This window comes from Triplophysa rosa, linkage group LG14 (assembly GCF_024868665.1).
Source record: "Triplophysa rosa linkage group LG14, Trosa_1v2, whole genome shotgun sequence".
Classification (NCBI taxonomy): domain Eukaryota; kingdom Metazoa; phylum Chordata; class Actinopteri; order Cypriniformes; family Nemacheilidae; genus Triplophysa; species Triplophysa rosa.
This window is the reverse complement of record NC_079903.1, coordinates 19,977,468-20,000,579: the sequence shown is the minus strand read 5'-3', so window position 1 is coordinate 20,000,579 and position 23,112 is coordinate 19,977,468. Positions and strand designations below refer to the sequence as shown.

At 38.1% G+C, this 23,112-nt stretch overlaps 3 protein-coding genes across 3 annotated transcripts; 2 read left to right on the top strand and 1 right to left on the bottom strand.

Annotated features, from left to right (window-relative positions):
• Nucleotides 1-955: 955 nt before the first annotated feature.
• On the top strand, nt 956-10,302 carry cab39 (calcium binding protein 39). Its single transcript, XM_057351775.1, has 9 exons — nt 956-1,094; nt 4,734-4,896; nt 5,012-5,176; nt 6,152-6,270; nt 6,420-6,588; nt 6,711-6,770; nt 7,074-7,139; nt 7,534-7,677; nt 7,765-10,302. The coding sequence occupies exons 2-9, from the start codon at nt 4,777-4,779 to the stop codon at nt 7,951-7,953; spliced, it is 1,032 nt and encodes a 343-aa protein (XP_057207758.1). The 5' UTR covers nt 956-1,094; nt 4,734-4,776; the 3' UTR covers nt 7,954-10,302.
• Nucleotides 10,303-12,925: 2,623 nt separating this feature from the next.
• On the top strand, nt 12,926-19,590 carry itm2ca (integral membrane protein 2Ca). Its single transcript, XM_057351658.1, has 6 exons — nt 12,926-13,219; nt 14,344-14,487; nt 16,971-17,159; nt 17,261-17,371; nt 17,591-17,741; nt 17,926-19,590. The coding sequence occupies exons 1-6, from the start codon at nt 13,121-13,123 to the stop codon at nt 18,015-18,017; spliced, it is 786 nt and encodes a 261-aa protein (XP_057207641.1). The 5' UTR covers nt 12,926-13,120; the 3' UTR covers nt 18,018-19,590.
• Nucleotides 19,591-20,136: 546 nt separating this feature from the next.
• lpar5b (lysophosphatidic acid receptor 5b) lies at nt 20,137-22,339 on the bottom strand. The gene has a single exon (XM_057351657.1). The coding sequence runs from the start codon at nt 22,251-22,253 to the stop codon at nt 21,306-21,308; it is 948 nt and encodes a 315-aa protein (XP_057207640.1). The 5' UTR covers nt 22,254-22,339; the 3' UTR covers nt 20,137-21,305.
• Between the last annotated feature and the right edge of the window lie 773 nt (nt 22,340-23,112).

The window sequence follows — 23,112 nt, the reverse complement described above, 5'->3', positions numbered from 1 at the left end:
TCTTCGTCGAGCGTCAATAAAATTAAATGTTGAATTGGCGCCACCTGCTGTTTAAATGTTTTTACATCAATGCATTTGTTGGATGCCAAGTTTATTGCTAGATGATTTAGAAGATATTGTTTTGTCAAGTTATTCAAAAATAACTTGACATCTTCAGTAGATAGAAGATACAGTTATCTTTAATCTTGTGCAACAGTAGATGTGTACCGTTATTTAGTTAGTTACTACATTATTTAGCCAGCAGAGAGCGGTAAAGAATTGATACTGTGCTTAACAAACCTCATGACATGCCAAATTAAAAATGAAGGTTGCCTAAAATATGAACATGTAAATGTACTTTGTAAATGAAGAATAACGCTTAGTGGTTTAAATAAATATGCATACTTAAATTAGTTTTATAACATTTTGGCAACATTTCTATATCATATTTTCATTTAATAATGTCATTGTATAGTTTGTTTAAATTTTATAATCGATATGTAACAAATAATCGAATCAAGCTGATATGAGCCTTTTATGCTTCTTCGGTTTACTTTGGTTTTCCATTCATCATATGTCCCTTTTAGATGTTGTCCAGTTACTCTCAAGTTTGTTGTTTTTCTCATAAAAGCGTCTGCCAAATGAATACATGTACATGTGCCTCTTTGTATTTTAAAACCACAATTAAAATGAGATGTTTAAAAAGGTTTAAGAAGCTTTCAATATATTTCTGTCGTTTTATGCGTTTATTTGTTTATTTATTGTTAATAATTAATAACTTGATAATTATATATGTTAATTTAGGATGGTAAATTAGAGCTTTACATATTGTATCACAATAAGATCACAATTTATGGAGAATATAGTATTTTCAAATAATTGTGTTAAAATTGTACCCGTTTTGTAGTCTCGAACTTTGGATGGCCTGAGGCTTTTAATTTGAAATTGCACTTCCAGTTGTGTTGCGGAAGTTCACGTTGGTGCAGTGGTGACTAGTCTGAATGCAGACGCACGGGTGTCCGCACTGAACAGGCAAAGCAATAACACTCCGAAACTCCTTACTCCAGGATTGACACCGCTCTTCTTAAGAAAAGTCCGAGGCAAACCCAAATAAGGTGTAAAATTGTTTATTTCCACTTGTTGTTTGCTCACCATGTTGTTATTTAAAGTGCATGCAGTGGCCTATCAGATCAAATACAGACCGCAGTTGCATATGGTTACGCATTCAGGCTCTGATGTACATTTCTGTTTGCATGAGAAGATTACAGTAATAGATAAAATTGCATTAGATACTGTGTGCTGTGAGGGATGTTGGCCAACCTGTTATAATTCACACCTTTCTCTTGCACACCAGACGCTGAAATGTCTGAGTCTGAATAATACTGTGTGCATGAATCAAGTGACAGACCAATATATCATATGAGAAAATGTTCAACCTATTTGGTCACTTTTAACCTTTTGCCATAACTAGGTGAATAGTCCTGCCCATAAGCACAAACATTTATTGTTGTCTTTAGGTAACAACACTACACTAGTACGTAAACATAGACTGGGTTGGATGCATATGAGCTCAAAGGTTTTATGTAGTGTGAATACACGTCAGTGCTGCATGATATCGCTGGCAATGCGGTGTTATCATACATTTGCATATATCTCAGCAGGCTATGCAGTGAGCTGTAGCATTTGTTTGGGTTGAGATTTGCGTTGGGTGCACGTAGTGTGTGATCACCAAGTAATGGATTTGGCTGCATTGAACAGCATGGAGATTAACCGGCTGGACGTATGGTGCTGTGACGCACGCATCCCAAAAGCCGTCACATGGACATTTAGAGTCATGTGTCATACTGCAGTGGCTATATAGTATTACTGTAGATAGATATTTGCGTGTCGTTATCTTATAATCTTCAACCAGGTGTTCATAACACTCCGTCTAATGTTTTAAAGTAAATATGTGGCCTCAGGCTTGGACTTGAATGACTGTAAATTAAAATCACTTGTCATAAGGAAATGTGTTATTGTGTGTTTTTGGGAGGAGCTTTGGAAGAATCAGGTCTCTTCATGTCAGTTGATTATTTTACAGGCCTGATGCTTGACAACACCTGTCATGTTTGCGTTTCGCTTGGTTTTACTGCTGTGTGTTTCATAGAGGAAGTCAAAGCACGGCATTATTCGCTGAAGAGGTTTTTGCTGCACATTTCCTGCGTTTGTGGTTTAAGGCTTTTGAGACACCTGAATGTGTCTATGAGTGTGGATGCATATGCAATTGCTTTTTTTATGTAGATGTTAAAAAGAGATTTGGCCCATAAATGAAAGTTCTTTCATCATTTACTCACCCTAATGTCATTCCAAACCTGTATGCGTTTCTTTCTTCTGCAGAACACAAAAGAAGGTATTTGGAAGAATGTTGGTAATCAAGCCCCCACTGACTTCCACTGTTTGGACACAAAACCACTTAGACGTTTCTCAAAATGTCTTATTTTGTGTTCCACAGATGAAAGAGTCATACACAGATTTTGAATGACATGAGGGTGAATGAATGATGACTGAATGTTTATTTTTCTGTGATTCCTTTACACTGCGTTCCAAATTATTATGCAAATTGGATTTAAGTGTCGTAAACATTTAATTTTATATTGTTCAATTAAACTTATGGATGGTATTGTGTCTCAGTGCTCTTTGGATCACTGAAATCAATCTCAGACACCTGTGATAAGTAGTTTGCCAGGTGAGCCCAATTAAAGGAAAACTACTTAAGAAGGACGTTCCACATTATTAAGCAGGCCACAGGTTTCAAGCAATATGGGAAAGAAAAAGGATCTGTCTGCTGTCGAAAAGCGTCAAATAGTGCAATGTCTTGGACAAGGTATGAAAACATTAGATATTTCACGAAAACTTAAGCGATATCATCGTACTGTGAAGACATTTGTGGCTGATTCAGAGCACAGAAGGGTTCGTGCAGATAAAGGCAGAATGAGGAAGGTTTCTTCCAGACAAATTCATCGGATTAAGAGAGCAGCTGCAAAAATGCCATTGCAAAGCAGCAAACAGGTATTTGAAGCTGCTGGTGCCTCGGGAGTCCCGAAAACCTCAAGGTGTAGGATCCTCCAGATGCTTGCAGTTGTGCATAAACCTACTATTCGGCCACCCCTAACCAATGCTCACAAGCAGAAACGGTTGCAGTGGGCCCACACATACATGAAGACTAATTTTCAAACAGTCTTGTTTACTGATGAGTGCCGTGCAACCCTGGATGGTCCAGATGGATGGAGTAGTGGATGGTTGGTGGATGGCCACCATGTCCCAACAAGGCTGCGACGTCAGCAAGGAGGTGGCGGAGTCATGTTTTGGGCTGGAATCATGGGGAGACAGCTGGTGGGCCCCTTTAGGGTCCCTGAAGGTGTGAAAATGAACTCTGCAAGGTATGTAGAGTTTCTGACTGAGCACTTTCTTCCATGGTACAAAAAGAAGAACCATGCCTTCCGTAGCAAAATCATCTTCATGCATGACAATGCACCATCTCATGCTGCAAAGAATACCTCTGTGTCATTGGCTGCTATGGGCATAAAATGAGAGAAACTCATGGTGTGGCCACCATCCTCCCCTGACCTCAACCCTATTGAGAACCTTTGGAGCATCCTCAAGCGAAAGATCTATGATGGTGGGAGGCAGTTAGCATCAAAACAGCAGCTCTGGGAGGCTATTCTGACATCCTGCAAAGAAATTCAATCAGAAACTATCCAAAAACTCACAAGTTCAATGGATGCAAGAATTGTGAAGGTGATATCAAAGAAGGGGTCCTATGTTAACATGTAACTTGCCCTGTTAGGATGTTTTTGATTGAAATAGCTTTTGATTTCAGTAAATATGACCTCCTAATGCTGCAAATTCAACAATTGACCATTTTCAGTTTTTTACAACCTATGAAATGTTTTCAAACTCTGTTGTGCATAATAATTTGGAACAGTGCATTTTGAGTTTTTCATTTTTTAAATAAATACTGTTGTCAGTGGGAGGTTTGTTCAATAAAATTCCAAATGTACCCTAACTGTTGATTACTTGAAAATTATACTGACTGTCATTTGCATCGACAAATTAGGAAAACCAGAGAAAGATATCATTTGCATAATAATTTGGAACGCAGTGTAAGGCTCAGCCTCCACCCAGTTTCATTGGCTATTCTTGAGCAATGGGCCAAGGGTCAGTCATATGTAGCCATAATTCAGACACGTCTGACAGCGTGTGGGTGTCTTTACCTGTTGTGAACTTTGGGCGAGATAGTTGAACAGTGTCGGGTTTGATCAGTGTGTTTGGAGTCAGTCGTTGAGGTGAGTTTTACTTTTGTGAACTGTTAGATCGCAGTTCTAGATGGTAATGTATGACTTTATCAGCTGACGCTCACTTCCGTCTTCCTTCTCGGTTGTCGCTGTTTTTGATTTTAATACATTTTTCTTATTTAAAATTCAAACAGATTTTGTTTTTGCCTTCATCAGCAAAAGCATGTTTGTCGTTAGTTTCTTATTTTGTATAAATGTATTTATTATTTACTCATTCGTTCCGTCATTACATCATTCTTAACACAATTGGTTGGTTTGTTTGTTTCTTTGTTTTTTCATTTGTTTGTCTTTTGTACATTTGATTGTTTCATTCTTTGTGTGACATCACATGTATGTGTTTGTTTTGTTTGTTTGTTCATTTATTTATTTATTTTCTCTCAGTCTCAATCTCTTCTATCTGTTGTGTGTTCAATTTCACAGGTGTGCTCTTTTTTTTACCTGTTTGCCCTGGTTAAACATCACCATGCCGTTCCATTTCCCCACCAAGCCGATCCTCAAAGGTCCAGTGGACATCGTGAAGAATCTAAAGGACAACATCACCGTTCTGGAGAAGCGGGACATCTCGGACAAGAAGGCTGAGAAGGTACCGCACACACGTGTTCTGTGATGTGTTGTTCAGGATTATACAGCAAATTCATATTTAATTTAATCACCCACAGTCATTAATAAAAGTGATGTGTGTGTATTTGTGATGGCAGGCCTCTGAAGAGGTATCCAAATGTCTGCTGGCCATGAAGGATATTCTTTACGGCACTAATGAGAAGGAGCCGCAGACTGAAGCCGTGGCTCAGCTCGCTCAGGAACTGTACAACAGCGGTTTGCTCAGCATCCTCGTTGCAGATCTGCAGCTCATTGACTTTGAGGTCTGTGTATGTGCTCGCTAACAAAGTCCAGGGGCCGGTTGCATAAACTACTTAGACTAGTCTTACAAGTTAGTCATCCAATTTTTTACTTTAAGACTGGTCATAACTTCTTAAAGTCAGTTACATAAAAAGGAAGAGTTGTGTAATTGAAATCTGAAAAGTAATACTGATTGGTCTTAAATAATTGCTAGTCAGTGAGACTAGTTAAGATGCTAAGTTTATGCAACTGGCCCCAGGTATTAACATCCACGTCAAGAGATCCAAGCACAAGTGGATGTTGTAGTCAGGGATGCATCACTTTGCCACCAAAGTGTTGTACTCTTTCAATTGTGCTTAGTTTACTCAAGTCATAATCAAAAAGAAGATTTTTATAAAACATGGACACTCCATTATAAAATAACTCCATGTGATGTATATTTCAAGTGTCCTAAAGGCATGCAAACTAAACTTGGTGAAAACAGAAAAATATATTTCATTAATTGCTAAATTGCTTTTTGAGGTCACTTGAAATGTACAACATGAGTCACATGGAGATATTTTAATGTTTAAAGCTAAAGAGACGGTCCCAGAAAAACACAACACTAAAAATGTGTGTGCTGATTTCCAAAGTACAAAGAAAGATACTGTGGATTTAAACAACATGTGGGTCAGTAAATAATGACACCCTTTTTTTTCTAACACTTGAATGTGTTTTACCATGAATAAATATATTCTGCATATAATTATATTCTCCAAAATCTGTGTAAATGCAAAGACATTAGCAGAATTAATCTGCTCCTATTTAACATGTATTCTTAGATAAATGTTTGTCTCTTGTGTTTGGATCATTTGATCACATCAAATGATGGTATTGGGGGCTTTAAAAAATTCACTTTTATCTCTTCAATTCTCGCTGAAGGAAACATTCATGTGTATTTGTCAGTGCTCTTGTGTGCTTCCTCAGTAACGATTCTGCATGTAATTGTGTTTTTGTAGGGCAAGAAAGACGTAGCGCAAATCTTTAACAACATTCTGAGGCGTCAGATCGGTACGCGGACACCCACTGTAGAATATATGTGCACTCAACAGAACATACTCTTCATGCTGCTAAGAGGGTGAGACAAACACTAACATATATAAAAATAAAAATCTGTCATTAAAAACTCACAACTATAAGACTTACGTTCCGTCTTAAACTATCCCTTTAAGATGGTGTCTTAAAGTTCTGTTGTTGAGATCTCTTTCTGTCGCTGTGCTCCTGTAGTTACGAGTCTCCCGATATCGCTCTGAACTGTGGGATCATGTTGAGAGAATGCATACGGCACGAGCCGCTGGCCAAGATCACCCTGTGCTCGGATCAGTTCTATGACTTCTTTAGATACGTAGAGATGTCCACCTTCGACATCGCCTCAGATGCATTCGCTACTTTTAAAGTGAGTACAAACAGACGTTTGTTTACAGTCTGATTATTTTGTCATCTTCAATCTTATGCATGTTTTCTGAACTGTGTCATTGTTACGTCCGACATATCTGGTTTGTTTGTTTTATTTCTCAGGATTTGTTGACTAGACACAAACTGCTCAGCGCTGATTTTTTGGAGCAGCACTTTGACAGAGTGAGTCACCGGATCTTCTGTCATTGACTCAGTTTGCATCGTTGTCTGTTTCCAAAGGTTCTGATGTCAGTCAATCTGATCTCTATCTGTTTCCTCTCAGAACTCATTGTGTTATTCTGACTCAATTTCGGTTATGAAAAACTGAAAGTGATAAATTTGAGGTTGCACCACAAAGTATGAATGGCATTGCATTAGTCATTTTTATAACTGATATTATTTTTGTGCATCTATAGGTATCATTTACTCCGAAGTTCACTGGTGTTATATTGTATTTTCTCATTTCGTTCTGTATGTGGTCTTCAGTTCTTTAGTGAATATGAGAAACTTCTTCACTCAGAAAACTATGTCACCAAGAGGCAGTCGCTAAAGGTGAGCAACAGGCTGATTTTGTGTATTTATGGCATTATTTTTGTTTATTTGTGCATATTATGTGTGTTTGTGTTCTTGTTTTTATACATTGCGTGGTCCAAATGTCCCCACAATGATAGTAAAAGTCTCACATACGTGCATTGTGTTGCACACCGGCTATCGGTCCCCACAATTCAAACGGATTATTAAACATACTAAATAATGTTTATTTGAAAATGTAAAAATGCAGAAAGTTTTGTGTGATGGTTAGGTTTTGGGCAATAGAATATATAGTTCGTACAGTAAAAACAATTACGTGCATGGAAAGTCCCCACAATGTATAAAAACGAACTGGGTGGTTGTCTTGAGAATGTGTGTTGGTTGTCATTTCTTTGTTGTCATTTTCTTTTCTCAGCTGTTGGGAGAGCTGCTTCTGGACAGGCACAACTTTACCATAATGACGAAGTACATAAGCAAACCAGAGAACCTCAAACTCATGATGAATCTGCTGAGAGACAAGAGCCGCAACATCCAGTTTGAGGCCTTTCACGTTTTTAAGGTTTTTAACACATTGTTAACAGTTATGGCCAAAACATGGACTTAAACATGAAAATTTTTACTAAGTGGTTTGATTCTGTTCGTTCAGGTGTTTGTGGCCAACCCGAACAAGACTCAGCCGATCCTGGACATCCTGCTGAAGAACCAGACCAAACTCATCGAGTTCCTCGGCAAGTTCCAGAACGACCGCACCGACGACGAGCAATTCAGCGACGAGAAGACCTACCTAACCAAACAGATCCGCGACCTCAAAAAGCCCACCCCACAGGACGCCTGAGAAACATAAGAAACCAATGCGTAGAGAACGTCTAGGCAACGTCTGGACAATGTTTGGCTCTCGGGGATGTAAAGTGGCCACAGCACAGGGAATGTTTGAACAGATTTGTGTTTTGCAGAAAGCGATAAACGACGCTTTAGCCAGACAGGTGAAAAATGATGGCAAGGATGAGATGAGTCTTGCTTCGCTGGACATACAACCGCTCCCTCACAAATTTATTCTCACGTTTAAAAAAAAGCAAGCGAATGAACAGAACAGGCGGTTATAGATGCTGCTGCATTGTTATTATTGCACAGTGGAGGGTTTGTACCTTGCACACAAACGCACTCAGATGTCTCTTTATGCTAATTAATGCGTAATATGTGGACGAAGTTGGGATATTAATGAATTCAAAGAATTTGACATGCAAAAGCACTTTACATGTGGTGCATACGTGATGTTTTGCACATTTATGTGTTTGTGAGAGAGAGAGATATTAATCATACATATAAGTAGCTGGTGACTAGGTGAACATGCACATACGTTTATCCATTTTCTCTTTTGGTTCTGGTTTTGTAGATTTCATGCACGCACATCTCACGGTCTGAAGCTATTTTTGAAACCGGTTTTTGAATGAATGCTTTGGTTGATGGTTAGTATATGTGGTTATGCTGTTGACCCTAATTCGACCTGTATTCTTGCTTTCTAGTGGGTGTTTTGTGAGAATGTCATATAAGCAAGTTTTCTTTGGTTCTAACCACAAGTCATGAATTTTAACTAAACTGGTTCCCAGCATTTAGTAAAGCCGCATGATCAATAGATCATTAACTTGCCGTGTCTCAATGATTTGAGAATCTCACAAAACCATGTCCAGGTCATGCTTAACCCCTAAATTAAAAGATGATTATATAAACTAGGAAAAGGATATATTCTGTCATCATTTACTCACCCTGTTGTCATTTTAAACCTGTGATTTTCTTTTGAATAGATATTTGAGATATTTTGAAAAATGTTGGTAACCAAAAACCGTTGGTCCCCATTGACTTCTATTGTAGGGACACAAGTCAATGGGGACCGACGGTTTTCTGTTACGAACATTGTTCAAAATATCTTCTTTTGTGTTCTGCAGAAGAAAGTCATACAGGTTTGAAATGACAAGACAGCATGTACATAATGACAGAATTTTCATTTTGAAGGAGAACTATTCCTTAAGTGTGCATTGCGGTTTGTGTTTTTAAGCATATTTCCACATTTATAATTCTTTCCTTAATTTGTCCTTTTTTATTTTTCTGTCATTCTAGTTTTACTCCATGATTCTCATCACTAATGGTGAATTTAGCAGCTCAATTTTTATAAAAACAACATGTTCTCAAATCACCTTTAATTGGTCTTATGCAACATGTTATGCCATATTAATCCCTTGATGTAGTTGTAAAACTTGATCTGGACAAGTTTTGTGAGATTCACCCGTGTGAGTTTATTTCCTTTAATATGTATTTGGGGAATAACTTATTCAAGGTGAGACATTCTTAGATGCAAAATGATCTGAAGTAGATGCTAGGGAGCAACTCAAGCCCTTACTAGTGCTAATTGAGCGAGCACATCCTCAGTCAACATTTTCATTTAGCTGTAATTTGAACTCAGTACTGTGTAGGTTATATTTACAGTTGTCATTTATTTAAATCGACCTGAATGTCTCGGCTATGACACAAAAGAGAAACTTTTTTGGTAAATCATTTGCAAGCTACATTTGCATTACTGCTGTTTCTCACATGACCACTTGCCATAAACACTTCATTCACGCCCATGAAAGGACGCAATTTATAATGTAACGTTAGCTTGTTTTACATGCAATGGAGAACTTTGTCCGGAGTCTCATAAAACCTGTTCTACAGAAAGTTTACAATACTGGTCAAAGTTAAATGGCATTGGCGTGTCTATATTTAAGATGACTTATGATTAAAAACAAAGTATCTTAACGTTTCTGTACTATAATCTCAGCATATCTCTATGGTGACTAGCAACTCGCAGTAATAGAACGTATCTGTGATTTAGGCCAAACTATAGATTTCATTGGTTGGCATATGTAGGCTAACAGCAGCCGGTTGCGGTCATCTTTCTGGTTAATGGCCAAGAGCATTAAGATTTCTGAGAGTAGAACATTTAACTTGCATATTAGTGCATGTTTATATTTTAAAGCCTTAGGTTACGCATGGTCCTCTAACAGGCCCGAGTCTGTTCAATTCAACCGTCCAACCGAATGTATGTAGGTCCAGCCCAAGTAATGAGCTGTGGGCCCTATGGAAATGGTGGAATTTTATTGAAATTGTCAATCAGTAGTAAGATTAACATTTAGAAATAAAGTTTGAAATAAAATAAATGTTTTTGTGTGTGTGTTTTTGTTTGTTGTCTTTTACAGAGAAAAGGAATGGTAAATTAAGAGAGCATTCCAAATTTTCATTTCAAATCAGCATTTTTAGATGTATTGTGGCCATTTCAGTCCAGTGTCTGTTGAATTTCAACAAACCTCAGAAATGACAAGGTCATGACACATTAATGTAGAAGACTGATAACTAGAAACTTGAAACTGTGAGAAAAAGTTATCACACTTTATTTTAATATTACTGTAATATTGCTTTAAAGTAAATATGAACTTGCTTTCTTTGCAGTATTGTAGGTAAAAAAATACAGAGCATCTTTTCATTTTCTGCATTTGTATTTAAAATTTGGGAGAAATATTGTTACTACACTCTTAAAAGAAAGGTCCTTTCCATCGCTGTGAAGAACCTTAAAGGGGTCATTTTACGCGGCTAAAACGAATATTATCGTTTGTTTTAGATGTATTACAATGTGTATACACGATTTAAGGTTAAAAACGCTGTATTTTCCACATACCGTGCATGTTTGTATCTCCTCTTTGCCCCGCCTCTCTGAAACGCCAGGATATTTTACAAAGCTCATCGCTCTGAAATGCTAGGTGTGCTATGATTGGCCAGTTAACCAGAGCGTAGTGATTGGTCGAATACTGCAATTGTGTGACGGAAATGTAACGCCTCTTACCATATTTGGAACATCAGGTTCCAAAACAATTGTACTGACAGGTACGCCCACATTACTTGCGTGTAGATTTGGGCGGTTTTAATCAAATCACTCCACGAGCTGAAGTCAAGTTGTGGGGGTGTGGTTACACAAGGCGTTTCAGGCAGGTCTGGGTGAGCATTCGCTTCTAGATAAAATACATATTTTGTAACGACACTTAAATTTTTGCAATTTCACGCGTCTAATACATGCATGGGCAACTTATAACACACAAAAGACAAAGAAAAACACGTACTTCCGACGAATGACTCCTAAAGAGTGCACCTAAACACATACCTATAAATAGTCAATTCAGAAAAACTGAAAATAATTTTGAAATTATTTCTTATTTGTTTCGTGGCTGTGTTTAGCCTATGCATCTGCATTTATACATTTAGATGCTTTTATCCAAATCAACTTCCAAAAGAAAAAGCATTTCACATTTTATTTAAGAATTTTATGCCTACGTGTATGTTTATATACACTCACCTAAAGGATTATTAGGAACACCTGTTCAATTTCTCATTAATGCAATTATCTAATCAACCAATCACATGGCAGTTGCTTCAATGCATTTAGGGGTGTGGTCCTGGTCAAGACAATCTCCTGAACTCCAAACTGAATGTCAGAATGGGAAAGAAAGGTGATTTAAGCAATTTTGAGCGTGGCATGGTTGTTGGTGCCAGACGGGCCGGTCTGAGTATTTCACAATCTGCTCAGTTACTGGGATTTTCACGCACAACCATTTCTAGGGTTTACAAAGAATGGTGTGAAAAGGGAAAAACATCCAGTATGCGGCAGTCCTGTGGGCGAAAATGCCTTGTTGATGCTAGAGGTCAGAGGAGAATGGGCCGACTGATTCAAGCTGATAGAAGAGCAACTTTGACTGAAATAACCACTCGTTACAACCGAGGTATGCAGCAAAGCATTTGTGAAGCCACAACACGCACAACCTTGAGGCAGATGGGCTACAACAGCAGAAGACCCCACCGGGTACCACTCATCTCCACTACAAATAGGAAAAAGAGGCTACAATTTGCACGAGCTCACCAAAATTGGACAGTTGAAGACTGGAAAAATGTTGCCTGGTCTGATGAGTCTCGATTTCTGTTGAGACATTCAAATGGTAGAGTCAGAATTTGGCGTAAACAGAATGAGAACATGGATCCATCATGCCTTGTTACCACTGTGCAGGCTGGTGGTGGTGGTGTAATGGTGTGGGGGATGTTTTCTTGGCACACTTTAGGCCCCTTAGTGCCAATTGGGCATCGTTTAAATGCCACGGCCTACCTGAGCATTGTTTCTGACCATGTCCATCCCTTTATGACCACCATGTACCCATCCTCTAATGGCTACTTCCAGCAGGATAATGCACCATGTCACAAAGCTCGAATCATTTCAAATTGGTTTCTTGAACATGACAATGAGTTCACTGTACTAGAATGGCCCCCACAGTCACCAGATCTCAACCCGATAGAACATCTTTGGGATGTGGTGGAACGGGAGCTTCGTGCCCTGGATGTGCATCCCACAAATCTCCATCAACTGCAAGATGCTATCCTATCAATATGGGCCAACATTTCTAAAGAATGCTTTCAGCACCTTGTTGAATCAATGCCACGTAGAATTAAGGCAGTTCTGAAGGCGAAAGGGGGTCAAACACCGTATTAGTATGGTGTTCCTAATAATCCTTTAGGTGAGTGTATAGGCAATTTATTTTCTCAAAAACAAATAATTGTATAATATTCTAATAATTCTATTTATAAAATAATATACATTTAATTGACCATTGTCTAGATATGTTTACTCATGATATTTATAATAATCGTTATATTCCGTCAAAAACACATTTTTACTATCTTAAACCCATGAATAGGGTTAACATTAAACGCTATACTGTAGCTAGATGACGTGAGCGCGCTTCATCATTCCGGGTGGCGCGCATCATCCCAGCCTCGCTTCTACTGTGACTTTAAGATCCATTTTTATATAAATATATAAATAGCTTCTTATTCCGGTGCATTGTAACAAACTGCAAACATACGACCAAAAAGTCAAGGTTAAACAAAGGGATCCACGTCCAGAAAGCCTCTGTTTATTTCCCGTCAACATGGTGAAGATCAGCTTTCAACCCATCACAGGACAAAAAGACGAGAGAGATGGAGACAAGACGCAAATGTTCATCCCGCATCCCGCAAACTTACCGCACGTAAGTATCGCTTTTATAACAAACGACCCACAACAACTGCGGTTTGAAAGAAATAAGATTAAAAAAAAATTGCACGGAAAATATTTCCATAAAACCATACATCACGTCCTTTTGTTGGTTGATATGATCTACATTGCCCCATATGCATACATGTGTACCGGCTATTTGCTTATTTTTTGTATTTGTAGCTGGATTGCATTGAAATGTTGCTTTTGGATTTCATAACAAGAGGATGTAGACAGTGCTGCACCTGCATCCAGACCGCATCAGATTATATCATCATATAACAATGAAAATAACAATAATAGTCCTTTTTAAATGTGAGATTTATCACCGCATGTACCCAATATTTGTATATTTACTGTCATATTTTAATACTTGTTTATATTTAATTATTTATTTATGATTGTGGGAGATGAGAACGTGATGTTGAGGTTTGATGAAAAACATTGATGTTGATATATACATAATATAGCTTAAATAATACGCGTGGTTTTAATATTGGTATTCATTTTATTGCATTAATTGTTACTGTTAAGTTAAGGCCTGTCCTGCTCTTTAGGGCTTGGGATGGGGATGAGATGGTGCAGCATGTTTATGTGTCTATGCAGTACACACACACACTCGCGCACACTCAAGTCCAACAGAGACAAAATGGCAGATGGCTACATTGAGGTGCAATGACTAAAGTCGGCTTTATCTGTTTGACATGTACTGGTTCAGAAATGTGTGTCTATACTCATGGAGTATTGTCTATCAATAGTCTTGCGGCCGGCCCCCAACTCACACTATATTGGTTAGGCCAGTGTTGCGGTGTCAGGATTGCATGAGATTCTCAAATAGTTTTGATAGTGTCACAATTAGCCACAGTGTTTAGCCAGAAAATGCATGTGTGAGTTCTAGGCCAGCTAAGGACATGAGCCAGATGGGTTGCAAGACTGGGGGCGTCATTAGTCATTGCCTATCAGCATCAAACAATCTAAGAATTTCTCGCTGTAGTACGAGAGCACTGAATAATCCATTTTTGGCTGCAGTGGAAACAAGGGAGTGTAGTGCCAGTTGTAGCACGTTTCTCAGCGTGTGGGTGATGATACTGAAATTGGCATGTATATGTGTGTGTGTAGGTGGAAGAGGAACTGGTCCTGCCTGTGGGACGGAAGCGCTCATCTCTGAATGGACTCTGCTGTCTGACAACTGCACTCATTGTCTTTACCTGTAGTCTGATATATGCTTCAATATATATCTACCGATACTACATCATTCCTCAGGTAACACAAATACATACGCATACACTATACTTACTATATGCACTGCAGAGTGCACATTCTGAATCCTGCACGACAGGCTAATCCAAAATATTGGTTCTGGATCAGTGAAAACTGTTGTTTTGTGTACTGGTGTTAAATGTTCTTGATCACACTGTATTATCATTTTATATACTAATGGTACATTTTTTGTAAAGTCAACACTGAAGTCAACACTAATGGTAAAGTCAACACTGTTGTTTTATGTGCTAGTGTAAAATGTTCTAGATCAGTCAACACTGTTGTTTTATGTGCTAGTGTAAAATGTTCTAGATCAGTCAACACTGTTGTTTTATGTGCTAGTGTAAAATGTTCTAGATCAGTCAACACTGTTGTTTTATGTGCTAGTGTAAAATGTTCTAGATCAGTCAACACTGTTGTTTTATGTGCTAGTGTAAAATGTTCTAGATCAGTCAACACTGTTGTTTTATGTGCTAGTGTAAAATGTTCTAGATCAGTCAACACTGTTGTTTTATGTGCTAGTGTAAAATGTTCTAGATCAGTCAACACTGTTGTTTTATGTGCTAGTGTAAAATGTTCTAGATCAGTCAACACTGTTGTTTTATGTGCTAGTGTAAAATGTTCTAGATCAGTCAACACTGTTGTTTTATGTGCTAGTGTAAAATGTTCTAGATCAGTCAACACTGTTGTTTTATGTGCTAGTGTAAAATGTTCTAGATCAGTCAACACTGTTGTTTTATGTGCTAGTGTAAAATGTTCTAGATCAGTCAACACTGTTGTTTTATGTGCTAGTGTAAAATGTTCTAGATCAGTCAACACTGTTGTTTTATGTGCTAGTGTAAAATGTTCTAGATCAGTCAACACTGTTGTTTTATGTGCTAGTGTAAAATGTTCTAGATCAGTCAACACTGTTGTTTTATGTGCTAGTGTAAAATGTTCTAGATCAGTCAACACTGTTGTTTTATGTGCTAGTGTAAAATGTTCTAGATCAGTCAACACTGTTGTTTTATGTGCTAGTGTAAAATGTTCTAGATCAGTCAACACTGTTGTTTTATGTGCTAGTGTAAAATGTTCTAGATCAGTCAACACTGTTGTTTTATGTGCTAGTGTAAAATGTTCTAGATCAGTCAACACTGTTGTTTTATGTGCTAGTGTAAAATGTTCTAGATCAGTCAACACTGTTGTTTTATGTGCTAGTGTAAAATGTTCTAGATCAGTCAACACTGTTGTTTTATGTGCTAGTGTAAAATGTTCTAGATCAGTCAACACTGTTGTTTTATGTGCTAGTGTTAAGGGTTGTAGATCAGTCGGTTACCTCTGTTGTTTTATGTGCCAGTGCCAATGGTTCTACATCAATGAACAGTGATGTGTGATGTGCTACAGGTTCTAACCGAGCTCCGCACATGACATCCAAAAAATTGAAAAAATAATTATATCTTTCCCACTATTTATTAAAGCATACTTTGGTAATTTGTTCCCTCATTTTAGCTAAATCGTGCCTCAATTTCCATAAAAAGAGCAAACAAAATTGGTAAAACATGCTCGCATATGAATAAATCGTGTTTTTATTTTTGGTCAGTCAGTCAACAGTGTTGTTTTATGTGCTACTGTCAAAAGTTCTATATCAGTCAACTCTGTTGTATGTTTTAATGTTAAAGGTGTTAGATGAGTCAACATACTTTTTTATGTGCTAATGTTGAAGTTTGTAAACAAATCAGAAAAATTCCCACAATTATTGATACGTGAGCATGCTTTGCTAATTTGTTTCCTCATTTTAGGTAAATCCTGCCCTGATTTCCCTAAAAGAACGAATTAGTAAAACATGCTTACTTATTAATAAATCACGGGGACAAATTTTTATTTGTGGTCAGTCAACACTGTTGTTTTATATGCTAGTGGTTAAAGTTCTCGATCAGTCAACACCGTTTTATGTTTTAGTGTTAAAGGTGTTAAATTAGTCAACACTGTTGTTTCATGCGCTATTATTAAAAGTTCTAGATGAGTCAATAAAAACAACAGTTTTGTGTTTTAGGTTCCAAATCAGTCAACACTGTTATGTTCTAGTGTTAAATGTTCAAGACCAGTCAACTCTGTTGTTTTATGTGCTAGTGTAAGGTCAGTCAGTGCTGCACTATGTTTAACTCCTTTGAAGTTCTTAATTTTCTAGTTTTCCAAGATTTAAAAAGATTTAAAACCAGTGTTGTTGGTTTATGTGGTTAAATTCTATCTTAAAATCAAGACATTGTTTATTCCTTGTGATACTGCAAGTGGTTTCAATTTTTCTGTCGGTGCTGACACAGATTAGTGTTGATTTACATTATTGTTATTTATCTTCTGGTTTGACAGTATTATTGCTTCGTGAGCTGTTGTTAAGGGTTCTAGATTATTCAGTCCTAATAGTTTTAATACTGGTAATGTAATGTCTCTATGTATATGTATAATACTACATGTAGTAATGGTTCTAGATCTGTCCTGAACTTTTGCAGGTTCCAGATCAAAGTCGCTTCCACTGCCGTGTGGTGTATGAGGATCCTGTGTCTGCTCCGCTGCGAGGGTCCCAGGAGCTGGAGGAGAAAGTAGAGATTTACTTGAAAGAAAATTACGAGCAAATCAGTGTCCCCGTGCCTGACTTCAGCAACACAGACCCTGCAGATATCATTCATGACTTCCACAGGGTAAAACACAAATGTCCATAATTCTCTTTCCTTATCACACACTCATTCAACTTTCATTCAACATCATTATCTTGTGTGTGTTTGTGTGCATGGATGTTTAGGGCCTGACGGCATACCATGACATCGCCTTAGACAAGTGTTATGTCATTGAACTCAACACCACTGTGGTTATGCCCCCACGTAACCTCTGGGAACTTCTGGTCAACGTCAAGGTACTTATTTTGTGTGTGTAAAGGAAGGTAAAAAAACTATTTACATGGTTTTTCTGGTAGATCATGATGTTTGCAATGCTAAGGTCACGAGATACCAGGGAATGCATGTAAATCCTGAAAAGCTGCATTGAATAAAATGCATACATGTACAGTAAATGTATTGTAATTGAATCATACATCTTTTTCTTATATCCTAAATTTCGAATTCTCTTTTTGTAGAAAGGGACTTATCTCCCACAGACGTACATTGTCCAAGAAGAGATGGTTGTGACTGGCCGTGTTAATAACATGCATCAGCTTGGCCGGTTTATTTATCGTCTGTGTAATGGTAAAGACACGTACAGGCTCCGTCGTCGCACCTCACGCCGCCGTAAGTCCATTGTATTTTCTTATATATTATTAGTATATTATTAATAGTATATATTTGTATCACACTGTTTAATAATAGTGAATATATAAAATACGTATGTCAGTCAATGTAAGATATTTTGTAATGTGCGACATATTTTTTACATTAGCTTACAATATTATTGTGTATTTTTTTCTTCTCTAAGGTATCTCCAAGCGCGATGCACAGAACTGTCACCATATCCGTCACTTTGAGAACACATTTGTGGTGGAGACGGTCATTTGTGAGAACCCATAGGCTGCCTGTCCCTTTGCCCCTCCCATTCCTGATGAGATCACATTGTTGGTCTGAGTAGCCACTCCCCTTTGAAAATCACACTCTTGACCTCTGACCCTTCTTGTCTTTAAACCCGCTTTATTCTTTCATTTTGTATTGTCTCTCTGGACGTAATCTTTAATCACATTCAATGGGATGTATCTTAAATGCTTTTCACAGTAGCATCTTGAAGTCTTGATGATGTGTGTCGTTTTTGCATCACTAGTGAAAAAAGTAAAACTACAAAATTACCAACAGATAGTATAGCGTACAAAAATTCACATCATTGTTTGAGCTAAAGTTCAAGCAAACATTTTCGTTTGGTGGTGCGAAAAGGACACACTTTATCTTCACAATTATGAGAAAACAATGGGCATTAAGCTCAGTGTGTGTGTGTGTGTGTGCGTGTGTGTGTGTGTGTGTGTGTGTGTGTGTGTGTGTGTGTGTGTGTGTGTGTGTGTGTGTGTGTGTGTGCGTGCGTGTGCGTGTGCGTGTGCGTGTGTGTGTGTGTGTGTGTTTACACGCATGCCTGCATGCTCATACAGTATATGTGTGACTAGTTGCTTGTGCTCCATCAATTGCCTCTTTGCTCTCATATACAGTATATTCGTGTTGGATCTCATGAATAGGGATGCACCTAAATTTCAGCCATCAGACGTGCTTCTGTGCTCAACTAGTAATGCTAGCAACGCAAGGGTCATGCGTTTAATGCTCAGAGAATGCATAGACTAAAAAATACACACTGTTTTGGCTGAATGCTTATAATTTAAATGAAAAAAAACTGTGCTAAAAAACATTTTCAAACATTATAACAGATTCTTTAACCCAGGAAAAGCAGTGTGAATTTCAAAAGGCTCATTTGAATCTAATGCATTTCATGAAAAAATCTCTGAATTTGTCTTCATTTACATTTTTTAAAATATTTTAACTTGGAAGTCTATATATGAGTGATTTTGAAGGTTATCATATATTTTAGTTGTATTAATGTTTTAGTTATTCCCAACAGAGGCTCTTTTTAAAACGGCATTCTGGCCCAACATGTCCAGAATTGTTTTATTTTGGTGCATCTCTGCTCATGGATATTATAAGTGATCCTAATGGCAGTTAAAGCGTCTGGTTAAAAATAACATTCGTGGTTACATATTTCTTTGCTTGCTTTCACATCTTTGTATCCAGTGCTTTGTCTATAATGTAACTGTATTGCTCTACACCCACTTCCTGTGGCACTTTCTCAGCATGCTTTTTAAGAGAGCAAACGCTTTTTTGAGGATTGTCATATGAACGAAGCCTTAGGCCAGACTCATGCCCTGGACTAAAGTACACTCAAAAGCATTTTGTTTATGTGTGTGTATATATCAAAGTTAACAAATCCTGTTCAGTTAAGTAAAGCAAACATGTAAATAAACCAATAAGTCTGTCACAAATGTCGTTTTAGTGGATTCTCTTGTGAAATGTCAACAGATTAACATCAGCATTTTCACAAACATGAGAATCAGGGATATGTGAATATGAATATTTACAATGAAAATTGTAAAAAGCGCTATATAAATAAAGTTGAGTTGAGTTAAGTTAAGTGACGTCACACATTTTATTATAGTCCTGCAAGTGTCTCGCAGAATACACGACATAACATTTGATTCCAAATCGCCAGCGGACATCTGCAAGGCCCGGGAGGAAGTTTGCAATGACAGACCACTTCGATCAATTGAAATTATATGAAAGAGGAAATGAGAGCTGTCCATGAGCATGATGTGGAAATGATCTGATTTGCAAATGTAGGGTGTGCACCTGCATTAGATAAACATCTGCATTAGATCTTGACTAATTTCCTTTGTAAAATGTCATCAGTCATCAGTCATACACTCGAGACTGTAAACCAGAATGGCCGAATTTTTACGTCAAGGGAATTATTTACTCTGAAATGATTCACTATTACAGTTAACCTGGAGAGAAGTGAAATTAACACTGGGGATACTTTCCTCTGATACACTGACGCATTTCTCTCGTTGACCTTCCTTTGGCCTGTAATGTCACGTTCAAATAAACAGCATTTCCACAAACGACAGTTCTCTTCCCGTTTTATGAAACAGCACTGCATCGCAAGCTAAAAAGTTTGTGCTTACGATAGACAAACATGGAACAAATTCTTAACATGTTTGGATCTCAAGGTTTATTAGGTTTGTGACTCACTATTTTGTACAAAAAGCCACCTTACTGAATCCACTGCGAATAAGATCCAAATCATAACATTGATGATCAAGACAATGGTAGATAATTTTGCATCATTTTAAATTCAATGTATTTGTACAATGCTTTTTATAATACCGTTACAATACTGTTCCACAGAAGCTTTGCAAAGAATTGTTAGCGAACCAAAGGAGACCGAGAAAAAAAAACTACCCAAGATGTTAGATAGACAGAAGACAGAAACCTAAATCCTGAACACCTTCAAATGATACATGTAAAAAGTCGATATTTATTTTACTTTTCCAAAGTCTGAGTGTATCAACAGTAGGTCGATAGAAAACGATTTTTAATAGCTGATGTTAATATTTAGAGAGCAGAGCAGAGCAGAGATATGCCGATATAATATGTACATTTTCAAATAACACGCTTTGACCACAGATTTTACTCCCTACACATTTTTTTTAATTCTCCCTGTCACTATTCATCAGTATTTCTTCTATAATCCAGCTTTAAGCCCTAGTTAAATATTTTTGTCTCTGTTTGTTGACCTTGATTTATTTCCACCTAAATACAAACTACAGGCTGATCACATCTGAAAAAAAAAATATTACAGACACAGAAATGCAGCTTGTCAAATACTGTCAAATACACTTTTTGGGTTTCCAGTAAACATACAATCCATATTATTGCGCTTTAAAATTCATACGGTACTCGAAGGAAATTCAAAAATATCAAAAATAGTATTTTTTGATACTCAGGCTTTTGCATCAGATTGCTCATTTTTTCTAATCGTGGTTTTGCATGTTGTTTTAGTGGTTTTGTAAGGATGTGTTAAAAAAGATGTTGGGTATAGGAACCACAGGGTCAACAAAGCAAAACGGTATCCACCTTTCCACCAAATTGTGTAGTTACAAGCCTGTTCTGAGCAATTGGGGTAATATTTGGACAATGAATGTCCACAAGAAGAATGATAACTTGTTCAAATCTACGTTATTCTGACCACCAGAGAGCATAATAAATCACATCCGTTTTAACCAATGTTTGATTCTGTATCTATGATCAGAAGTATCTTCAGCCTCATTCTTATGACCTTTCCATCGACCTGCTGAGGGAATGGGTAGTCGCATCAACTTTTTTGCCCTTGTCCTGCCAGAATGAGTCCAAAGAGAAATAATAAATGAGTGGATCCAGACAGCAGTTTATGCTCGCTAGGCAGACCAGTGCGTGTAAAACTTCTTGGCCACCTTTCTTGTTCTCTGTATTGTAGTCCAACATCATGAGTTGTAATGCAAATGGCATGAAAAATACAACAAACACCACCATGTTAACCGCAAAGATGAGTATCACGCTCATTTTGTTGTTCACTTTTGTCTTGTCTCCACTCGGACGTTTCCTCAGTGCGCATATGACCATTGCCGTACATACGATATTGACCACAAGGAGTATTAACAAAAATATAGCCTGACCCAGCGCAGATGCGTGTGAGCCCTTAACAATCACTCGAGACTCAAAACACGTTATATTGGAACCACAGGTTGAGGTTTTCAATGCGTCTTGGTAATTTACAATATCCGGAATGCAAAGTAAGGTTAATAAGATCCACACCAGAGCGCAGCACTTGGATGCGAAAGCGGAGGTGCGCAGAGACCGGGAGCGCATCGGAAAAACCAGCGCGAAAAAGCGGTCCAAACTGATTAAAGTGATGAAAACGCAGCTGGTCCTGAAGTTGATCCGAAACAGCATGACTGCCGCGGTGCACGTGCCCGCTCCGAACGGCCACCGGAGCGTTGCGTAAAAGTAGATGCGCAGCGGCAGAGAGAGCGCGAGCAGCAGGTCGGACACGGCGAGGTTGATCATGAGCACTGCGCTAGATGACCGGAGCCCGTGTCTGCGCAACAGGATCCACAGGGACACGCCGTTGAGAGGCAGACCCACGGCCAGCACCAGTCCATACACGACAGCTGACACCAGATAACGGTTCGTCCAATGGAGTTGATCCGTGCAGGTGCTGTTGGTCAAGTTCACGGACATGTTCCAAGATTCTTGCTCAACCCCCACCCCCCCTAAAAACACAGTAGGTTTATGTGATCACCTTTTGAATGGTTCAGAGGTCTTCAAACACCCACAGCAGGAGTGGAGGGGATGCAGCTTATGATGAAGGGTTTATCACTCCGCCCCTTCACTTGAACCTGTCACAGTAAGTTCATAGTCCACGTGGCATCATGGCTTTAGTGGAAACTGAGACTAGGCCTAGTTACAAAGCTTTTTAAAAATACATTTTTTTTCATATTCATCAAAATGAAGATCTTCAAAAGTCTTCAAGAAAGGGTCTTATTTTAAAGTCAATTTGTGTAGGCACATAACTTCAAGTCTGGAAAAATCATTATTTCCATCATGGTTGCTCATGAGAAAAATACAAATTCCTAAACCCACGTTGATCTTTTGCGGCACACATGACCCAGTAATGTGCACTGTAGCTGCCAGTGGCTTTTCCGTGGTTTATAGTTCACAGCTCGTGGGTGACAGCACCGGAAAAACCGATGCACCTGCTTTACATGGCGCGTGTCGCAATAACAAAAGGCCTATCTGTCGCCATAATGTGTGTGAAAGAGAAAGCAGAACATGAGAAGCACAGCCTGTTAACATTCTGAAGCAGAATTTCCTCTGAAACTGTAGCCTGCCTCCAAAGCAACACGTTTCTTTAGAAACAAGGTGAATAAAGTAAAAAGTATTATCTACATGCCGCCAACAAAAAAAGTAGCTGACTAACTTAAGCCACACAATCAATTTAAGACTGAAATATCTTTTTTAAGATTATTTTGCCAGACACAAAACAAAAAAGATCTAACATAAACAACCATACAAAAAGAAGTATAGTATACTTTCACAT